Source organism: Dicentrarchus labrax, unplaced genomic scaffold, assembly GCF_905237075.1.
Source record: "Dicentrarchus labrax unplaced genomic scaffold, dlabrax2021, whole genome shotgun sequence".
Lineage (NCBI taxonomy): Eukaryota > Metazoa > Chordata > Actinopteri > Moronidae > Dicentrarchus > Dicentrarchus labrax.
Window position 1 is genome coordinate 5,202,693 of NW_026136701.1, and position 18,411 is coordinate 5,221,103.

Sequence of the window (18,411 nt, forward strand, 5' to 3'; positions counted from 1 at the left end):
CAAAATCAACAAATTAATGAATTTCATAACTATTAAGATGAAAATAGTCTTGTTGTCGGTGTGTGTACTCAGCCTGCCATAAGCGACATGAGGGCACCAGGCGAGCATGGCCAGCAGTCAGACAACTATTTTTGGTACAAGCGGAAAATTTCGATGGGGATTCTATGGTGGTAGGGACCAACAGCAGAGGATCATGGGGTAAGAAGAAAGTCTGTGAATCTTGTGGGACTGTGGGAAACAGTGACCCTCTGCCACACTCGGCTGGCACTGGAGGTCTGCATGTGGGCTACCAACAAAACAGGAGGAGAGGGAGAGCTGCCAAGCCCATAATTTGAGTTTGGGATCAGTATGTGTGTGTGAGTGTGTTTGGTGGGTAGGAGGTGTGGAGCCCCGGTGAGGCCAAAAATCACCGTCTTCTAAATGCTTTCGAGCTGCAAAAAATAAGTCTTCCAATTCTGCTTTTGTTTGTTGTTTAGTACAATCTGCAAAGGGTGAAAGCATGTTAATGATCGCCTTCATGCCAGCTTCTTGAAATAAAACAGACCACTCCTCCTGTATCAAACACTGTCCCTTCAGAAATGTAGAGGAGATGGATGGGGGAGACTGGCAAAGGGAATGAAGGATGGAGACAGAGGAAGTCTGTAGGTGGAAAATGAGAAATGAGGAGAGCATGAATCAAAAACGTACCTGCAGTTCTTCCTATGAGACAAACAAGCACCAAAATGAAAGAATACCAACAATTAGAGAGCACACTTAAAGGAATCAAGTATTTTCACATCTCTCTCTCTCTCTGTCTGTCAAAGGCTTATTCCATCTGTAATTACTCAGCTCAGACTTCTCAGATGAGCTCTATTAAGTGTTACTGGAACATAGTACAGAATGGAATCACCATGGAGCCTGGTGGGTAAATGGAAGTTGGAGTTTGAGCAAACAAGGAGATTGTGAGTGAGATATCTGTCTCTGATATATTTCTGTCACCTGTCATCACCCACTCACTTTCCGGCAGAGTGGGCAGAGCATTGGCAGTGACCCTGTTTCCTACTAGAACAACCTGTAGGCGCAAAAATGAAAACACTTGCGGTGTTTTGGATACGGATTTAATTCAAGCAATTACAGAAAAAAATAGATAATCTAAAAAATCATATATCAAAATCATGGCTGGTTTAATAAATGTTAAAGGTGCCTCAGTGTAGTCATTTTCCCATGGAAGTGAAAATCATATGGAAATTCATTCAACCTTTATTTTAATCTCTAACAAATCTTCATTTTTGATAATGTTGAGAGTACAACAGAATAAATACGCACAAAAAATAATTAACAGGAAAGTGAACAGGCAGACCTGCGTCTCTGTGTAATCGGCCACTAGCAGAGCCACTAGGACTCTTACTAATATAAATTCAGTTGAAATAACACTTTATGGTTATTTCAACAATTGGAGGGGAAAGAAATAACCTACAAATTGTCTTCTTAAAATACTTTCTACCTTTGGCACCAACAATACCCACTGACTTTCAATAGACCATTTTCACAGCAGCCATTTTGACATGAAAAAGTAGGGAAAAAAAAGGGGTTACAAAAAATACAATCATCCCATTTCATTCTGGTCAAAGGGGGGTTTCACTGAAAAAGCTTAGACCAACTGAATATGAACCTTAATTGTGATCTTGGTAAAGGTTACCTGACATTTCATGACGATCTGTGTTTGAATTGTCATGATAATTTTAGAAAGTAGACGTGAATTAATGAGTAAACTAATAAAATCCCCTCAAAGAGAAATAGTTACACCAAATAATTTTTTAGGGAAAATGAAAAACAAAAAAAAAAAAAAAAAAGTTTTTTGTTTTTTGGGGGTTTTTTTTTTTTTTTTTGAAAAAAAAAGAGAAAACAGTTATAAATACACCTCAACCAACAGAAAACCCAGCAATGGGGAGATAATTACCATGTTTCACCCCCAAAACACAGCTGCTAACTATGTTAAAATAATAACAACGTCTAAATCTATGAGTGGTGGAGGGCTGAGAAAAGGAAGGGCAACCACACACTCAAACACCATCACACACACACACACATTACTTCTCGTCTTGTCCGCAGGGATTGTTAGCCCGCACGCACGGTGTGTGTCCGCCCAGGAGTCAACCGCCAGAGGAGCCGGCTGCAAAGCATGAGAGTGATTGCACGAGTCATATTTAGAAAAGTGTCTCACTTCTACACATGCAGGACACATGCACAACTACACATTCATCCTCGGAGGTGTATTCATACATAAACACACACACATATACGCACGCACACCGGTGTGCTTCAGGCATAGCCATACAGCTCAAAAAGCCTCATAATTGCTATGTCCATTTGACGTTTCTGTATTTTACTGACCAACATACACAATCAAAAAGGTTTTATTGCTAAAACTGGCAACACAGGAGTGTGTTGTTAGACTTACACAAATACCAGCCATGACTATTTATTCATTTGCTATGAAAAGACTCATACTTTCCCTTACAGCTAAATGTTATGGATTAAGTGTTCAAGGCCTGTAACTAGCCTTATTTAAAGAATCATGAGATGACAGTTACAACTATAAGTGCAAAATATAGAACCAAAGTAGGGTGACTCAGTTTAGTTTGGTTTGAGAGTTGAAGGCTTTGGCCCTGACACAGATTTACTAAAGCATTCAATGTATGCAGTGGCTTGCTGAGAAGTGTGGCTCAAAGATGCCAGGTTATACTGTGCTAAGTTCAACACATCAAGGTCAAAGTTTTCTTTCTTGTCAGGGGGCCCAGAATTCCTAGCAGTGCACCTGGGCCCCTTCAAATACTGCACACTCTGCCGTGTTTCGCAGAAGACATCTTGGAAGTATTATACATTGTTTAATACGCTGCTTTTCAATGCATGCATTGTAATAGCTGTTAATACAGTACTATTGATCATCCACTTTACCATCATTTACTGCAAAGTTATTGTTAGTAAGGCCCAATTTCCCACAAGCCCCAGACGTTTGCAGGCTAAATGTTACAGCTCGACAAGGACAAATTACCCAAAGGCAAGAATTAGTCAGAAAGGCTCATTTTCAGCTGTATAAAGGAATAGTTTCACATTTTGGAATACAAACATATTTGCTTCCTTGCCTTGAGTTATATTTCAGAACTGTTAATAGGTACATCAGTTTAGTGTTGCAGCTGGTTGCAGATGTGCTAATTTTAATTACTTAATACACTGTTAGCTTGTGAATATTCCTCTTATCTTATCTTAAATGATACAAGAGTCCAGGTAGGTACCAGAAGTACTCCATACACCTACAAAGGACTAAGCTATCCTATAGTTATCTTATTATTATCTTTATATTGCGTTATTTTAATCTGTCTTTTATACAAAAGATATATTAATCGTATTTTTCTTATTTGTATTATATACAAAAGTTATTTTACAATAGGCAACATAAATTGTGCAATATATATTATCTACGGGTTTCTCTTCTCTTTTTTTAATAATGAAAGTCTAAGTCTACTGTGGTGGCATCTCCTTACATAAGTTTGAATGCAAGCTGTCTTAAGAAGTCTTCTACTTTTCCTTTAACTTTATATGTAACGTTACTTTTACAAGATCGGGAAGAACCAACATTACTGCTTTTATCCACAAGGTCCAACAGAATCAACACAAAATGAAGGTTCTTTTAGGCTTTAAGTTAGCAAATTAATGCAGTGGAGAAAAAGCTAACTATGTCCTGGCACCAGCTTTATATTTAACAGACTGAACAGACGGAGTGGTATTGATCTTCTCATCTAACTCTCGCCAAGAAAATGAATCATTTTATTTCCCAAAACTACTCCTTGTGAGAAGTGAGAAACCAGTACTCTGAAAACCAGTGTGAAACCTTTGCCTGATTGACAGCCTGCTTTTCTGCCTGTAATGGACTGCTTGGCTAAGTGGGTGGCTATTTGTCTGACCAAACCAGCGGCCTGTCTGACTGATAGAGTTACAGTATGACGTACAAACTGAATTTCATGCTGCCTGCCTGCTCTGAATGCTTGGATAAGCCTCTAATTGACTGTCGTGATGGCTGACTGACTGTTTTCTGACTGACAGGCTGGCTAACTGACCAGAGCAGTTCACAGGGATCCTGTGCCAATGGCCGCCTCTGCAACAGGGTCTTGTGAATTTTGACAGCACTGCGATGCTTGCCTTCTTTCTCCAGGAGACCTGGCCCAAACCCCAGTTAGCTTGGTTCATAGTTTATGTGATATACATTCAGGGAAAAAGGTCATGTCCACTTCAGAGCCATATGACTTGTCTCATGTGATGGTTAGACTGGAAAATGTACACTATATTGACCAATATTGGCCTTTTCCAGCTGTTTTTTGGGGTCCTGCGGTCTAAATGGTGCTTTTTTTTCACATCAAAACCCAATTCTTGGTAAAAGGTTCTTTTAGTCTCAAAATCTTTGAATATTAGCACAAAATCAAAAGTAAAATATCAGCAACTACAAAACGTATTTTCTTTTGGTATGATCTCCTTTTCAGAATCTGTCAAACCCGGTCTACTTCATTCAAAACGTTTGCAAAGTGACAGTGAGCATGGGTTTGTGAGTCTACCTGTATCAAATGTACGTTTGCGCACTCCTCTATGAGTGTGTGTGGGTTCTTCATGTGTGTCGAGGGGTGACTGACGGGGAATTTTTTAGCTGGAGCCTGACCACATCTGTGCCCCATCCAGATGAAGGAACGGAAATGCATCCTGGGAAGTTGAGAGATTGAGATCAACAAAACACAAAGTTGGTCTCTGTCCGGGCGCTGGCACAGCCAGTCATCCTGAGGACTCTAAGATCAGTTCACTCTCACTGAGACTGAACTGAAAAACGAGAAGTGATAAAAAACACCACAGGAACACACGCAAATGTGGCAGTGCGTCGAAGTATCGTGTTGAGTGACCCAAAATGAGGTGAAAACTGATAGATGAAACTTTTAACACAGAGTGCAGGTCAGGTTGGTGGCATTAAAATTGCTTATTTTCCTCAATGTACTCTTTTTTTATTCCTAGAAAGCAAAATGTTGTGAATCTTGACTCCAAAATCAGCACTTGTGAACTGAGTGGTATTATTTTAGGCATTTGGGTCTAGCATTAACAAAAACTAAATCTTATGTTGGATTGACAGGACGTGAATAGCTCATGTGTTTAGTTGAGTTGGTAAACTGTAATGACATCTACTGTTTTGACTGAACTGACAACTTCTTTGCCCTTTACTTGAAACATGCAAAGCCAACTGGTAGATAAGATCTCTTCCCTGGACCTGAAACAAGCTGCTTTCTCTTCCTCTGTGCTCCCCGCAGTCCCTGGAAACACTCACAGCTTTCTAGAAAGAAATTTCACTTGAAAGTTTGATCCGCAGCTGAATTCGAGACGTTGTTGAAATGTTAATGCCGCAGTCCTCAGGCTATCTGGACGCTGCAGGGACTGATATTAAAATAATGTGGCCACTCAACCATATGTCTGCAAAAACTGAAAACAAGTGTAATGTAATACAATGTAAACTGAGGAGCAGATTCAAGCATGTAGCTTGGGGTTTAGAATTTAGGTTCAATATTTTCTGAGACTATAATATAATAATAATAAGATAATGTATGAGAGAATACAGCTTCATGATTTTATAACACTGACTCTTTAACACAATGAGGGATGACACAGAAACATGAACATTTTACCACCAAGTATTTTAATTATAATTTTGCCATGCACATTCCTGGCCAGCCAGGGTCCATTTATATAAATCTATAAACAAACGCTGGGAAATGCAGCATAAAATAAAACAATATGTTACATACACAATATTTACAAAAATATGAATATACTAAAATTATGATGACAATTGTCCTTTATAAAAATAAAAGCGTGAGTGACAAATATATGTTTTGCATGCAGAATCTGTTTCAGCATCTACTGCTTATTGCAGTTTGACTTTGTATGGCTGGCAAGGTGTTAGAAATGTAAATGAACAATGCAACAGTAGCAAGCATTTCATAGCATAGTGTTCAATATTATTTACAACATCATTATGTACAAAAATATACAATCTGTATTCTACTGCCTGCATTGTTGCTATACTGTTAATTACCGTGAAATTAATGATATACAGAGGCCCAAACCAGACTTCATAGGCATTTTCCACAAAAAAAGTATGATTTCCATATTCAAATCCTTAAACAGACATCTCCTCCTTCTACCTCATTAAAACTTCCAGAATCTCTGAATATGCATGTGGTTTATTTCTACAGTTTTCCTGCTGGACACAACATGTCTCCTACTTCACTGTAAAGTCCATTCTCAGTGGATGTGCACTGGTGGTTTCAAGTTTCTACATCACACTGTACAAGTTGCATACTGGACCAGGACTGACCTCTAAAGTATTTGTGATGTCACAAGTCATGCTTATAGGCCCTGCCCCTTAAAAATCAGATTTTTAATGAGCACAGAGAAACTTTCCACTTTCAGCAGATGGATGTGAAAACATCTCTCTCTAGTGTCAAACTCTGCACAGACATCATTCAAAGAGCACACTGTAGGGACACTGTTTTTTGAATGGAGGGGGACTTTAAATAGTTTTTGCCTGCCTGGTTTGGTCCTCCATAGACATATACAGAAAGTTGCTTTGAGCAAGTGTGATGGCAACAAATGACCAGATAATTCATTTCAGCACGAATGGTCTGACTAAATAGTAAACTAAATTTGTTTCCACAAAACGAACTGATTTTATGACTCTGTCTGGCTGCCTGTTATTTACCAGGTGTATGTCTTTGGTAAAACCACTGATGTTAACCGTCAAGGTCTGACATTTTGGGAGGCATTTGGAGTGGTGCTAAATGTTGTGGTGTTTTTTTCAACTTTTCTGTATTAAAAACATGATGTCATGATATCATGTCAGCAAAAGATGCATGGTAGCCCAATGTGATCATTACGGTCAGCTCTAGAAATGTAGAAAAGACGTAAGGCAAAAGACATCCAGGATCATCATCCACCAAACATCCATTGCTGAGCTATTATTGGACACTGATTCACTCATGACCAGACTTTGAGGGGAAGCCTTGAGTAAAGTCATGCTGCACTTTTAGTGTCAGAGGCTGAAAAAACAAATTATTTACTGCAGGAGTGAATGTAATGGCAGGTTGTAAGATGATAATGAGTGGGTTTGCTGGATGTGAAGTGGCCATGTTTGACGGTACTCTGTCCTTTGACAGTGGTTTCTCAGATGACTGCAAACACTCTGAAGGCTTTTCCACCTGCTGGGTTCAGTAGGCTGGAAGAGGAAGAGCAGAGAGAGAACAAAGATGTAGTCCAGTATAGAGATAACAATTTCAACTCAAAACAATATCTTTTGCCAGTTATCATATCTGGCATTCCTTAAATTAGCTATTTTTTCATACATGCACATTTTCCTCAGTATATACATTGTATCACATTCTTTTAACCATACCTCTCCGAAGTGATGCCGTTTTGGTAACTGCCACTGTACTGGTTCCTTTTCTCCACAGGCATCACATCGAGGTACCCTCCAGACTCATTCTGGATCACTCCAGCATGAATGGCTGCTCGGCAGATACTAGATTTCTGAAACAACAGCAAAAAAATTGGCCAATTGGAGTTAACATGGTGTCACATAAAATCATTGATTTAAAAGAAAAAGAAGAATCTGCTGTGAAAAGGGTCCATGTGTGCCAAAAAGATTTTAGCAGACATTTAGACATAACAGGAAGTGTAACATTGGATATGGCTGGATTCAATCTAGTTTGCATTTTAAAATAAGTCTAAAAGTCTCAAATAAAGTGCTGGTGCTGGACTCAAGCCATCATTAATGTTGTAAATTAAACCTGTGCTTTACTGGCTATGATAGGCCAAAAATGTCGGTTGTAAAGAAGGTCTATTATTTCCAGCAGAATCAATGAAAGACGGCAATGGTCAGTTTATGACAGTGGTGTAGGAACTCACATCTGAGTAGTGTTTTGTCCCAATGACTCGGGCTCGGCTGTCACGTTGACAGTTCCTGGGACAGTACAACCTGGAGAAAAAGCCAGAGCTCACTTTAGGTCATTGGATATTTTGCTTGCTACGTATATGCAGGCCAAAATAATCTCATTGGTTGACATAACTATTTAGGCAGAGTTAAAGAACCGCAGGTTGTTGGACTGCAGATAAAAGAACACTATAAATGGCAAAGCACATAACCTTTGTTTGCCAGATATAGCTTCAAATATCCACATGGTGAATATAAAAATCTTAACTCAGATTTTCCTTGATTGATGATATTGAAAGGTTAACAGGGTAGCTAATGGCTAGTGGTCCATATGCAAGGCTTTCTTAGCGCACTGCGGAAAATCGACTTTGAATCAAAATGTAATCCCAAGATTCAAAATTTAATTGTGAGAACCCAAAAAGAAAATCACACCCCTAGCTACATCCCTCTCCATTTGAAAGGTCACATGGGCCCAATAGCTATCCCCCATGACTTAGTTTGACTGTGGCTCACTGGCTCAACCTATTGTGGTTTAGTTCTAACTGTGTTGTGTTTTGTGTTTGAGCGAGGTGACTAAACCCAAAGCAGAATGTTACCTGGGACAGTGTCGTACGGGTTTCTTGAAAGGGCAGAATAGTGCCACGGTGGTATCACATGTTACTGCCTTGACTGGGAGACAAAAAAGGCACAAAAAGCAAAATGATCCTCCAGAGTTTCATGTTTCTGTAACTGTGTCCTCAAAGTGAAAATGACTATGCTCCTTACCAGGCACCGTCTCAACTTTGAAGGAATTTGCACTCCTGTTTTTCCTGTGAATTTAAAGAAAAGTGCATGATGGTCTGTCCTGCATCATATAGATCCTGTATGTTGTTAGACATTGTTGCTTTTTATTACATACACCTACTTCTTCACCTATTTGTATGTACAAAATAGTTTATTTTGACCTTTGTTTTCATTGTTTTCAGCTTTATGTCTATTTCTATCTTCCAGAAAATTGTTCATGGAACTTTGTGTAACATTAAGAGTAACTTAAAACCAGTATCAAATACTCGTACGTGTACAAACGTATATTTGGACAATAAAGCTGATTCTGATTCTGTATTAAACTAAATATGGAAACTCATTCATACCCAAGTGACTGAATACCATTCTTGTATGACTTGGTGAATTGTTGTTTTCTACCCAGTCTGGTCACGTCCAGCCATCCTCCATCATTGTCAATAACGCCAGAGTGTAACCCAGCTCCACACACACTGGATTGCTGCAAAGATGTGAGTGTTAATGTACAGCAAGGTGTAGTATAAAAGTGGAATTTTCCAAATGTTAGTTTGAAAATTGAACTGAAAGATGAAGTTGGATCTGTCAGTAACCAAACATTAGCTTCTTTTTTAGGCTCTTATTATTGCAGATTCTTATTATAGAGTAATACAAATTATAAATATATAATTGTCATTGGTGATCATTTACCATGTCATAATATCCAGTCCCAACAACTTTTCCAGGACTGTCAAGGCAGCCAGGCGGACACTCATATCTATACAAAGGAACAACAGTAAAATGAACAACATCTTGGCACTGGTGCTTTGCTTTTAATATAACCACCTTATATTGTCCTGTTGTTAGTATAACTCAGTGTCTTTTGTAATAAATGATGTAATGTCTATATCTAATCTGTACTGATAATTCTCACACATCAAATGTTTACCAAAATTTGCATATTGCCTATACTTGATGTTCGCCTATTGTCCTCAGCATTTACCTGTTACAGGTCGTTCCCTTGCACTGATCTCTCAGCTTAGTCTCACATTCAACCTGTTGGCCTAAAATAACAAACAAACAATATTGTATTAACAATAACAATAATAATAATAATGATAATAGCAGTAATGTGTGATCTCAAAACTGCGCCATTCAGAAAGATGAGAGACCATTTCTATTTCTAGTATTGGGAGCGGTCCTTACACATCTGCTCTGTGCTTACAACCTGGTTTCTCTCTAGGTTGTCATTGGGCGAGGGGTTTGGGCTCTGGGCCCTGGGTTGGGGCTCCCTGTCCCTTACTGGTTCTGGTTCAGGTTCAATATAGTTGGTCTCCTCAATCTCAGGAGCTGGACGCCTGTCAACACCCCCATCTGAAATCATGCATGTAAGTTTGTCATTGTATTGTTTCACTAAGTGTTATCATTTTTCTATATTGATACAAGTTGCACAAAACAAAATCTAACATATTTCTTATATGGAAAACTGGGCACATAAAAAACATTATAGTGAGGGGAAATATCCATGGTGAAGCCTATTATTATTAAATAAAATTAACTATTTTCGTTTGACAATTTGAGACGGTACAAATGTATGGAAGGAGATCAAACTTGGAAGAAAACCACAACCCTGTCCCAAACCCACCTTTATAGCAGAGATTGTCCCTGCAGCCTCCAGCATAGCTAGCTGGACAGGCAGAACAGGGAGCTCCATATTTGTACGGAGCATGACCCCACCAGTTGCCCCTGAAAGAAACAATTACGTCAGAGACTATGTTATAGTGCAGAAAATCTGATTTATTTCAATGTTTTTTTTAACAAGAGATGAAGATCCATGAATGCAACAACAGGAAATGATTCCTGAAAAGTACTTTATGTGTGTGCTGCATTCATTGGCAGCAGTCACTAAGACAACAATGGGATGTTCTTTGGTTTACACAGCAGCAGAAACCTCACAAAGTACCTGATTGGTTTAAAGTGTTTACTTCTGCCAAACCTTTAATGCTGTCAAGAGTTCTTTACAGATTTAACATTGCACTCTGACCATGTCAGACTCATGATGGACAGACATCATCATCAATGCAGCAGAACCACAGACAGATCATCCTATTTACATTGTTCTTCCTTGTCAACCTGGTGACTACATTAGCCATTCGGGTGTGTTATGCTAGTGATGACAATGTAGCTTCAAGGTGCGAGCTTCAAGCAGAGATGAGCAGCGGGCAACAGAGGTCTGGTAAAATCACTTCTTTCTAATTTATCAGACTTCACACAGTTCCCTCTTGAGCAACGGTTTTATACAACTATTTTCACATATCCAGCAGTACTCCCCAACACCTTTAAACAGACTTGGATTTGTAAAATTGGTGGAGATCTTGTTTAAAGCTGAAATATATAACTTTTATAAAAATAACATTTTGTATTATTTGCTGAAACTTTCACTAGTACATGAGAAATATAATCTGTGGAAAAAATGGACAAAAAAAAGTTGATTGTTGAGTCCCAGGTCACCAAATACCGATGCTGGGAATGAGACTAAACAATCGACTGTCTTCAAGCCACCAATGCAAACCGTCTTTCTGTTTTTCTCAGCTCTTATTGGTTGTCTTTGTGCAGGCCCGGTGGATTCTTGTAAATACCATTAGGAGCCCTAGGAGGACCAGATGAAACCGTATTTTTTCACAGATTATCTGTCTCATGTTCTACTGTCAGGATATAGTGAAAGTTTCCGCAAATATTTCTATACAAAATTACCTACTGCAGCTTTAATAACTGTTCATGTGTTGTATCTTGTTTGTATCTTTTGTTTAGCAACAATATACCCAAGTTAAAATAATTGATTCTGACATTATAGTAATGATCTTTTCTTTATTTTGAAGTGTATCACACAAAGAAGCAAACACATACGGTGGCGAGTAGTTGCAGACCAGATAGACAGCCTTAGCCCAGATCATTCCCCACACGTTCATGTTGTAACACACATTGATCGCACAGCCAATACGATTGCTTGTCGCCCACACCAACTGAAAATTTAAATACACAAAAACACACACAGAGTAAATCTTGTAGCTGAATTTTCAAAATGCAAGTGTTAGCATTGTGTATTACAGCCTGATTTTACATTGTTTCTGTACATGCAAATCTTACACCAATACCAATACTGTTAAGCTTTAATAACTTATAACTACTACTAATAATAATAACTAACTAATAACTAAGATTGGTCCTGTTTTTATCAAACTGATGCCACTGAACACCCTCAGTACATCCACACAGGTGTTTTTACTCATTTTAGCGGGTGATCCCTTCTTGGATCCGATGCCAGAATAACTATAAACATCTGTCTGGGTACAGTTTCATATTAGATTTTTTCAGAAATGTTATATGTTCCATTTTTTTTAAGTTTCAAGTTTTTTTAATTGGGAAGTTTTAATATTGTGTTTTAAAGAGCCAAAAATGATCCAAAGGCATTGTTAACCCTTTAAGACATGGAAAGAAGCCCTTACCTGCGTGTAGTGAGTACAAACAGGTCCTGAACATCTGAATGGGCAGTGTGGGTTACACTCCTGGGAGTAGGGATAGCTGTAGTACCTCACCTCATCATACCAGGCCTGGACGTGGTATGTAGGGGGGCGGTCCCTAACGTCATACAAAAGATGTGATACTGTATGCTTTAATTTTATCACCAAAAAAACAATAAATGACGATGAGAATATATATATATTGAAGACATGTAGCAATGGCACATTAGCAATGGCTGCATTCCATTTACATCTACATTCTGAGTTGTGAGGCTTGGAAACGATCTTAACAAAAGGCACGTTTGTTTGTTGTTAAAATGCACTTGGTATTACACTGATGTGGAAAAGGTGCATATTTGAAGAAAACACAACATTATTTTTAACATAATACTCTTGTATAAAACCCAATTTTACTGACACACACTTGCACATACACACCTGCCCCAGTGCGCTCCAAGGTTTTGACCTATTTGTGTCAACATGTGGCTCGGTCCATGTTCCCATCGGCAGGTATGTGCCCAGTGCTCTGCGCTCCTCTCTAACTCATAATCCCATACCTGGGGAGCAAACAAACACACACACACACACACACACACACACACACACACACACACACACACACACTCAGAACGACACATCTTCTTGGTTTAAAAGTTATTTGCCTCTGGAAAGATGAACTAAGTCACCTCTGGAGGTCAGCCAGGGTAGGTGGCTAACTTTTTTTTTTTTTTTTTTTTTTTTTTACAGCTGGCAGCTAAAGCATTAAGTTTGGTTGTATTAGTATTCTCTTGGGCTCCAGGTTAAACTCAATGAGTCCAGAGCAGCTTTGCCTCCAACAGATGTTTGCAGACCTCAAACTCCACTCTGGATTACCCTCACCATTGAAGTGGGCTAAGTGGCCACTTACCGTAGTTGCAGCTTTAATTGCCACTCATTACATTTTTCAGATATCTCCTCATTCTCTTCGAGGGAACTAAGCTACCAAAAATTCCACTGAAACTAATCTGAAAGTAACCTTACACACTGGAGGCATAGTCAACCTGAAAGATGCACTGCTCCTTACTTTAAAGTGCAGTGGCTGTGCGCATGCGTCTCGCAAATTTAACACAGTATAGTCAAAACTAGGCCTCTCCTATTAAACACACACATTCACTCTCTTACACGTAGACACATGCATGAGAGAGAAAGGAAACAGAGAGGTATCACCCCCACCACATCAACTTGCAGCTTTGTGCTAGTATTCAATGTGGTTGTTTCATAGCTTGTTTCCAGTAAGTTTTGGTCTCATAAAACAAGCTGAGAGAGAAAAAGCTCACCAAAAAAAAAAAGCTACCAAAACAGAGAGCCTCTGTTTGGAGGCTCAAAATACCTAAAAAAAAAAAAAAGGATTCACAAACCTCTTGTTTTGAACAAAGCAGGAAAGCAGACTGGGTATGATATTGAGCAATTCAAATGTTGCAGCAAAGTTAATTTGCTGATTACTAATTGACTTTGTTGGGGAGGGAGAAGAATGGGTGCAGTGTGCTCTGCTGTTGGCATATTGTTTGGTTGAATTACGCCTATCACACGTCAAAACTAATGGGATAATGCTGAAGTGTGGAGTTGTAACTGCTCTGATTGACCACCATAATGTGTTCCACATGTTTGGTAGGGCTAATACACTGTGCACACTGTTGCCCATTCACGGTGGTGCTGCTTTCTGTTCAGGCCTGATTGGAGAAGTGATATTTTGACTCTTTACTTCTTTGGCCACAATCCACCAGTGAGGTGATTTTCTGTTTTGAACTCCTGCATGATTCCAATGTGATACTATATTTTTACATGATCATTACACTATTGTAGTTGTTAAGTAGAAGTCATATTATTTAAATGTTGGTGATCTTCAATCTGTAGTTTCTCCCACTTGCTTTGGGGAGCATGTTGATGCAGGCATCAACATGTACAAATATAATCTTGGAACGCATGTTTGAGTAAGGACTAATGAATTTGAGGTCTTACCAGACATTGAAAGAGCAGTTTGTGACAGGATTATCATGGAAAAGGTATCATGGTAACAATTATTTGATCCTCCGTCTCAACTATCTTGAGTGTACTGTATAACTGTATAGTACTGTATAGTGAACTGTATAATTACCCCATTCATGTTACAAAGTCACCTATGACGAATGTGTGCTTCCACATATTTGACTATAATGTGACATAATGAACCAGGTTTTGTGTTTTGGCCACACAACCAGCATTTTTCTAACCCTGAAATCACAAGATCAAAAAATCATGAGAGCACATCAGAATTCATCTTACCAGGCTTCCATCTATGTGGTCATACTACAGTGGTACAGAATCTGTCAGCGTTCTTTAAGGAATTACTGGCAGCTACGGGGTGGGCACTAGGTGTGACTTAGATACTGCTAGCATCAGTTATATCAAAAATTGGACTGTATTTCTTAGTTGAAAGAAGAGCTGTTCAAAAACCAACTGGTGATGACATGGAAGGTTCCCACTTGCTTGCTCCTCTCTATGACGGTCTTAGAATCGTTCAGACAACTCCTCGTAGGACCTATGATGCATACTGAACCCCTACCCCTACTTCTGAGGCAATATTGCCCACCTGCACAGCCCATCTTTCACTTTTACTTTTATAGGTTATAATGAAATTTGAATTCAGCACAAAGCTTTCACTGCAAACAAATACAGCAGATTCTAATGATCTCCACCAGTTCATTATTCTCTCCATGTTCTTGTTATTCTTCACCCTCAATTATCCAGCAGAGAGGAAGATGGACTGCCCGCCAGCCTTTGGAGAAAGGTCAGGGTAACAACTTCCAATCTCCTTTTGCATTCCAAAGAGCATTAAGTTCCCAAAATACAGAGCTGTTTCCAGCCATCTGCCAGGACCACCTCTGCGTGTAAGAGGTGCAGTCTTAAAGCAGTAGATTTTAGGGTGAATGCTCAAGGTAGCTCTTTGCAAAAAAAAATATTGAAGAAGAAAACAAGAAGCCATCCTTTGCATTTGGAATTTAAAGTATGCAAAATGTTTCACTTAAATGCCTGTAATTCAACCTGCAGTATAGAAAGTGGTTGTGATTATGGGAACCTTTAATGAGGTCTCTGTTTCTCAGGAAAATCTGATGGGCAAGAAGTGACGTACTTTAGATTAACAGACGCAACATTGCTTTAAAGGCATTTGCTGAATCGCTTTTGTATGAAGTTGTATGAAAGTGCAGCCCCTTTGGCCTCCAAATCCTGCAATCTGAAAGCCGAATACTTGGCCCTCATCAGTCCACTGCCTTACCACATCATTATCATCAGTAATAGTATCCTTTGCTAAAGAAACACTGGATTAGTGTACATAACATACATTTACACTACCATGCCCCGCACTTCAAACGGTGAGGCTCGACATGTTTGAAATAGATTCACCGCTGTGGCACCCAAAATGAGATGCGTGGAGGATCAAATAAAAGATAACATTGGCCTCAGCTAGGGTTTGAGTGAGCTGCGATGGATGGGGAGAGAAGAGGCGAAGGGAGAACGCGAAAGACGAGGAGGGTGAAGAAAAGCCAGAGGGAAAACTTGTAAAGCTGGAAATCAAGAAAGCAAAGGAGCAAGGCAAGGAGAAAGAGACTCAGCAGGAGGAGAAATGGAGTGAGAGAGTAAGGAGATGCAAGGCAGGAAGAGAGGGAGGGAGGGTAGGATGGTTGAGGTAGAGTGGAGGACAACACTGCGGGGGTGAAAGCTGGATTTGGGCCAGGGTCAGCGAGGGCGGGCAAGCAGGAGGCAGGAGCTAGAGCTAGCCAGATGGTGGCTTTGGCTTGCAGATCTCGTTCTCTCTGTCTTGACTTCCCTTCTACGCTGACTTTAGCTGACAGAGCCATACTGGCAGAGTCAGGAAAGTGCTTTCTCTGAGAAAAACTTGTGACTTTAATGTCAAACCTCTCAGATTTGGCAAGGTTCACTAGATACTGACCCGATCGGAGACTAGTGTGTCTAATCTTCTCTCATGTACGTATACTGTATGCATGCAGTCACAAGGGCAAAGATCCAGATCCTGATTTACCTTTGCCTCATGCATGCTTTTCTAGCATGGGACAAATGTAGTTTACAATAATAACGGTGACATATTTACTAAAATCAAAAATTCCAAGGTTCAAAAATGTTTAGCAACGCTGTCGTGTAAACAGCATCCTCAGCACTTAGGCCTACCATGTATTCCATGTTGGAGGCAGGAGGGTGGACCTGACCTCGCAGCTTGTTGTGCAGGTCAAGGATGAGGTGCATGTCTCCCTCACTGATGGCCCTCTTCCCTCTTGACCTGGCCCTCCACCACTCCTCATCCTTGTCCCTGTACTTGTCCAGGATGGACTCGAGTCGTGTGGAGTTGGTGAGGACCATAGCCAGGACAGTCTGGGTGAAACACAGGAACAAGCTTGCTGCTCTGACCCAGCTTGGGAAAGGAAGAGACCTCTTCATGATGGAGACAATACTGCTGCTGAATCAGAATACTTTTTGTTGTCTGCAAAAAACAGAGAGTGCATGTTTAAGTAGAATAGCATGAGTTTGAATTTCTGCTTATTTACTTGTTGCATATGAGAACACAGTTTCCATGCAGCTGTTTAATATGTGATATGTAAAGCACTTTTTTTGCATAACCATTCACCTCAGTGTACATATTAATTTTCTCCCTCCTTAGTAAGCTCACCTACACCACAGCATCTTTATAAAAGAGGCCAAAGGCACCCTGAATCTGTCCTCTGTCTCTGTTTAATAATGCTGTAATTATAGGGGGACTTCACTTCAAACAGTAAGGCTAACACAGCTTTCAGCAGTCCGAGTGCATCTGCAGGTCACTGCATCACTACACACAGTGGGACCAGTGTAAACTTACTTTTCACACGTTATGCTACAGAGCAGGATATTTAGTGCGCATGCGCGAATTACCGTACTGTATGTGCTAACATGTACTGCATGAAGGCATTTTAATTTGAGATTTAAAAACGGATTCAATTATAGCACGCCTTTGACCCTTTTCTTTAAATGATCCCTTCAAGTACTACGATACTGCAGTGATATTTTCTTTACAACAGTTACATAAGAAAACAGTTCCAATGAGTTTAACCTAACAGAGAATATTGCTTAGGCTATATATGTTTATTTCTACATTATGATTCTAGTGATGCCATAGGAATACTTTTAAAAGACAAAAAGTGATAAAGGTTGCTCAGAGAGTGACAAAGACACACACACACAGGTCCTAAATAATATTATGTCATTTGCATTGGATCGTAATGTTTAGGGCCAGTTTACCTTTAAATTCCGCCAAAATATCTCTCAGGTGCAATACTCCAGATGCCAGAACGCCTTGAGATTATTGCAGAGTGACAGTTTTCCAATCCAGGGAGCCTTTAATTCCATCCATCACACAAAATGAGTGCCGGCAGTCGGTTCTAAATCAGGCTGTACATCCACGCTGGAAGACAGAGAGCTCACAAATGTCTGTAGGTACCTGTTGAATTCCTCAGGTCGCTCAGTGCGCTACCGGCTGCATGGGGCCGCTGCTCATTTTGCGCTTATATGCCAAATTTGCGCTTAGCAACGCGCAACGCATGGGACCACGCCTCCACAAACCCTCTTCATCCCCCTTACCGCACCCCTACAAAACACACACACACACACACACACACACACACACACACACATACACACACATAGAGGCCGGCGGGGATCTGTTGGAACTCCAGGGCTGATCTTGCCTATTTGAGGAGGCACCTGATCACACTAGAAGTGACGTGAGGGTAAACTTGTGGATGTTATGAGAGCAGCCCACTCCTGTTACAAATACAGCACATTTGGCTTTTTCCAAGGTTTTTGTTTGACAAGAAGACGCGGCCAAAACCTTTAGAAACAAAGTTATTGGCTGAAACAGGATAAAGATACAGCATTCATGTGCAAGGAAGTGTGAGGCCCCCTAATGAAAGCCAGTTTTAGGATGAGTTAAGAAGCAAATTTGCAGTTATTTCTTCTAGTCTCATATTGGATCAGTACTATAGCCATTTCTCACAGTACCATTGTTTACTACAGGAGCAGGGTTTGCAGTCATATCTGTACAGTGTCCAGTAGAAAATAGTTCCTATATTT

General features: G+C 39.9%; 1 protein-coding gene across 1 annotated transcript; it reads right to left on the reverse strand.

Moving 5' to 3' along the window:
* Positions 1-5,687: 5,687 nt before the first annotated feature.
* On the reverse strand, positions 5,688-17,863 carry crispld1b (cysteine-rich secretory protein LCCL domain containing 1b). The gene is made up of 15 exons (XM_051402616.1): positions 17,581-17,863; positions 16,480-16,789; positions 12,715-12,833; positions 12,262-12,394; positions 11,663-11,778; positions 10,401-10,501; positions 9,962-10,129; positions 9,759-9,819; positions 9,467-9,533; positions 9,130-9,260; positions 8,765-8,808; positions 8,596-8,668; positions 7,975-8,044; positions 7,463-7,596; positions 5,688-7,285 (listed from the first exon to the last, which is right to left on the reverse strand). The coding sequence occupies exons 2-15, from the start codon at positions 16,744-16,746 to the stop codon at positions 7,234-7,236; spliced, it is 1,536 nt and encodes a 511-aa protein (XP_051258576.1). The 5' UTR covers positions 16,747-16,789; positions 17,581-17,863; the 3' UTR covers positions 5,688-7,233.
* Positions 17,864-18,411: the final 548 nt, after the last annotated feature.

What these genes read in the sequence shown, in the direction of transcription:
- crispld1b (XM_051402616.1), bottom strand. Translation starts at nt 16,746, where the DNA reads ATGAAGAGGTCTCTTCCTTTCCCAAGCTGGGTCAGAGCAGCAAGCTTG. An exon ending in CTTGGAGCGCACTGGGGCAG is followed by an intron (nt 12,395 to 12,714) that starts GTGTGTATGTGC and finishes GTATGACGTTAG; the next exon opens with GGACCGCCCCCCTACATACC. An exon ending in GTCTGCAACTACTCGCCACC is followed by an intron (nt 10,502 to 11,662) that starts GTATGTGTTTGC and finishes TGTTTCTTTCAG; the next exon opens with GGGCAACTGGTGGGGTCATG.